Genomic DNA, 4,010 nt, shown 5'->3' with positions numbered 1-4,010 from the left:
AATATATATATATGCATGTATTCAACTGTCTAGAACAGCACAGTGCAGTTCGATTGATTCTTTAAGGTCCCCGGTACGTCTATCCTATTATTATCCTGCCTTGTCCATCATCCTGTACTCACCGGTTTGTATTGTCAGTATCTAGGGTGCGCAGATCAGACGGCTTCGCTAATACAGTAGGATGGTACCTACAACTAATTCGGAACGGCACGGTACAGTTCGATCGATTCTTTAAGGTCCCCGGTGCGTCTGTCCTGTCATTATCCTACCTTGTCGTCGTCCTGTACTCACCGGTTTGTATTGTCAGTATCTAGGGTGCGCAGATCAGACGGCTTCGCTAATACAGTAGGATGATACCTACAACTAATTCGGAACGGCACGGTACAGTTCGATTGGTCCTTCAAGGTCCCCGGTACGTCTGGACTCTGTATTCTCAATATCTGGTTAGTTGTTATACTGAACGCACCTGTTTGTAATACTCATATCCAGTGTGCACAGGTCAGGAGGGTCTTCTCATTCAGCAAGATGGCTCACAGTACTACCTATGTCTAATTTCAGAGCAGTGCAGCACAGTTCAATCGATTCTTGAAGGTTGCCAGGGCAGTTGTATTGTTCTCGTCTACCATGCCCATCACACTGTCCCTGCCATAATGTATTAACAGTATCTGGTGTGCTGGAATGGATTATGTGCTTCCAGGTAATACTGCTGCCGAAAATCAGAGCAGCTCGGTACAGTTTGATCGATTCTTGAAGGTCCAGTCGTGTTAATCTGTCTTGCAGGACGCTTTTCATATATCATGTGAAGACTATGATATTTGATGGCTTGCATGATAAGAGTACAAGGCGTGTCAAACGTAACCGCAATGATGGAAGAAACTCCTGGCCTGTGCAGGAGTTATTGTATAGATCACACGATATAGCTGTTTGTATACCCTGAAATCATCACCAGTATCATCTTGAGTGATTTTTCCTTCCCAACGAAGTTGGCTTTTCAAGAGTGAGAACGCTAGCTCAATCAGATTGAAGTCTGGTGAGTAAGGAGGCAGAAACTCAAGCTTCACACTCCTGATTATTTGTGAGCAGGTTATATGGACCTATTTCTCTTGAAATGCATACCTCTCTTCAATAATTCTACAGACTTCCAGTGCTTTGTGTATAGCACAATTATCCATTACAATAACAGATCTTGGACCAGGAAACAGCTGACAATGATCCAACAGGCTTTTAATGAATTTGGTAAAGCATTCAGCATTAAAAGACCCCTCAATAATAGTGCAGTCAACAATCCCATCAATTGCAATACCAGGCAAAACAGAGTATCTTTGTTTGGATGGTGAGTAATTATTCTCTATATACAGATTTTCAGATTTCTCACCTCTTTCCTCTCATGAAGAATACCTTACAGACTGCACGTAGACCCTCTAATGCCCATACTTTGTCTTGCATGTAAGCTCACCAATCACAAGCACTTTCATCAACAAATATGAGCTGATCTGCCTTGTAATTCAGGGTCATATACACTTTGAATTCTGCTCACAATTGTTCATTTCTCTCCTGTGCCTGTTTACTTATCTACACTGTATCAGTTAAATAGATATTAAAGTAAGTAAATCATATTTACTAACCTTCTTTAATGTGAAACCCACCCTCCTCAACATTCTCCAGATTGTTGACTCTGAACACTTGATCCCACATTGTTACTCTATGATATCCTTTAGCTCATCAAGGTAAGTATCATTCCAAAACTCTAAGGCACTCAGGAGGAGCTATAAGATTCAATTTACATGTTACTTGATGCTAACAAGTGTAATGTGTGATTTTTTTGGTTTTACCCCTGTGTCATTATAATCAAGTGCTTGTGGCTGTCCTCTGATTGATTTCGTCTTTGTAACACTGCTTCCTTCTGACCACGTCCTCAAAATATGATAGACAGTCAATGATAGTATGTTCAAATAAAACAATATTTGAGCAACTGGTATGTTGCAAATATAACACATTCAAACTATAGCAGCACATATATCCTGTAGTACTGCCATTCCTATAATAGGAATTAGACAGTGTATACCTGAGATGAGTATTTACAACACACCTTCTAATGCTTTAGAAAAAATACTAATTCAAGCTTCGATAAACAAGCTGGCAATGTAGGACAGTAAGGGGAGGAGGGTCAAAACAAACTGAACAAACAGTTACACAACCCCATGTGAATGTTGGAGTTGCTGAGTGCTCAGATCAGTCCAATCAAGGTACTTTTGGTAATTCCACTGACTTTTCAGAAAACAGGCTTTGGTGCCATTCTACAAACATGACATTGAGCTCTCAAAGCCCAACTACACCCTATACCCTAGTGTGTTTCCTTCCATCATACTGCCCAAATCCACTGGCCTTGAATTGTCTACAGAAAAACTGACACATAGGAAGATACCTTTAATAAAAGCATGCAAAGCTGCTCAAGCAAAGGAAAGCAAGCCAATAGGCTCTGTACAAGCGAAACGTCTGCCTGGATGCTCTCAAAAGCTTACAAACACTATGCTTGACAGTCAGTCAGATTCTGTGCCTCCTGAAAGTATCCCTACAGTATGTATTCATTCTAACTACTCTATTTTTTGCATATCTTACTTTATTTATAGATCAAGCATAAAATGTCAGACGTACTGAAAGAAGGTCAAGCCAACAAACCAAAGGCTGGTGTCAAGTGTGGCCCTGGACGACCCTGTAAAGTTACTACAGACTCAGTAAATATACAGCCTACAGTAAACAACATTACTCCTAGTATTCAGGTAAGCTTTCCTCATTCTATTACATTGTCACTATACTAATTTATGATAAGTCTGTTAAGATTGTCAATGAAGTCATTGATCTACCTGATGATAGTGTTGATCTCTATGCTGAAGAACTGTCAGAGCTTGAATTGACTTGTACAGCTTTATTAGTAGTAATGGGTAGTAATGATAATGAAGCCAGAGAAGATGATAGGGAAGAGTTTGACTTGGATGAAGTCTTGGATGATGAAGAGTTTGACATTACTAGTATGTATTTGTATCCACTACTTGTTATTACTAGCTAATTGATAACTGTATCAGCTGTTTGTAAATCTGGCCAGACTGTATCATCAGCTACTCCATCAGGAAAAAGTCTAAATTCTTGACCTACCTTATAATGGTATAAAATAAGTGAAAAAAGTTAAAAAAGTAAAAACACTTGGAACAGATCTTGGTTTCTGAGAAAGTACTACAATTCATTATAAAGTCTGAAAGGTTTGTGTAGTTTGTAAACATAAATAAGAGTTATTCTCCTTGACAATATATAAAATGCATTACAATGGATCTCTAAAATTACAAGGTTAAATCACTCTTGTTAATTATGGCAAATATTATAATTGTTTATAAAGCTCTCAAATCATTTTAATATCTTAATAATAGTTATTTTCCCTTATATCCGTTTGTTATTGAAATAACAGTTTATAATTATATTGATACATTATATAAATACATTATAATCTACATCAATTAGGGGTGAGACAGGTTGTGAGATTGATTGGCTAAGAGTGTGGGCATGAGCGTTGTCAGCGTGAGTAGGTAACTGGATTGAGGAGATGGATGCACTGCGATGGCGTGTAGCGAGTGAGTAGTGCACTAGGGAGCGTTGAATGAGCTAATTTGAGCCGCAGGCGAAGCTGCATCTGTACGTGCACACTGCATACTCTGACTACGTCTCGCAATCGGAGGTGCAGTGAACTGAACCGTTGACTGAGGGGTGTATTCCCGGGGCGTTCTGGCCTAAAGGGAGAGCTGCGCCTGTGAGACAGGTTTAGGGTGATTAGCGAGTGGCAACAAGCAAGAAAAGATGGACGCACCGTGGCGGCGTGCAGCGAGTGTGAGTGGTGCATGCAGATCGAGATGCGGAGCGTTGGACGAGCTGATTCGGACTGCAGACGAAATCGTGTCTGTGCGCGTGCGCTCTATTGTCTATCTACGGCGTCCATTGGAGGTGCAGTAAACTGAGTCATT

The 4,010-nt window shown here is 40.2% G+C and overlaps 1 protein-coding gene across 1 annotated transcript; it reads right to left on the bottom strand.

The window, feature by feature from the left end:
- Positions 1 to 3,635: 3,635 nt before the first annotated feature.
- FOMMEDRAFT_154661 (uncharacterized protein) lies at positions 3,636 to 3,985 on the bottom strand (the record flags this gene model as incomplete). The annotated part of the gene is made up of 3 exons (XM_007265119.1): positions 3,636 to 3,779; positions 3,857 to 3,928; positions 3,977 to 3,985. The coding sequence occupies 3 exons, from the start codon at positions 3,983 to 3,985 to the stop codon at positions 3,636 to 3,638; spliced, it is 225 nt and encodes a 74-aa protein (XP_007265181.1).
- Positions 3,986 to 4,010: the final 25 nt, after the last annotated feature.

This window comes from Fomitiporia mediterranea (assembly GCF_000271605.1).
Source record: "Fomitiporia mediterranea MF3/22 unplaced genomic scaffold FOMMEscaffold_5, whole genome shotgun sequence".
NCBI lineage: Eukaryota > Fungi > Basidiomycota > Agaricomycetes > Hymenochaetales > Hymenochaetaceae > Fomitiporia > Fomitiporia mediterranea.
The sequence above is the reverse complement of the archived record's forward strand: the minus strand, read 5'-3'. Positions and strand labels throughout refer to the sequence as shown.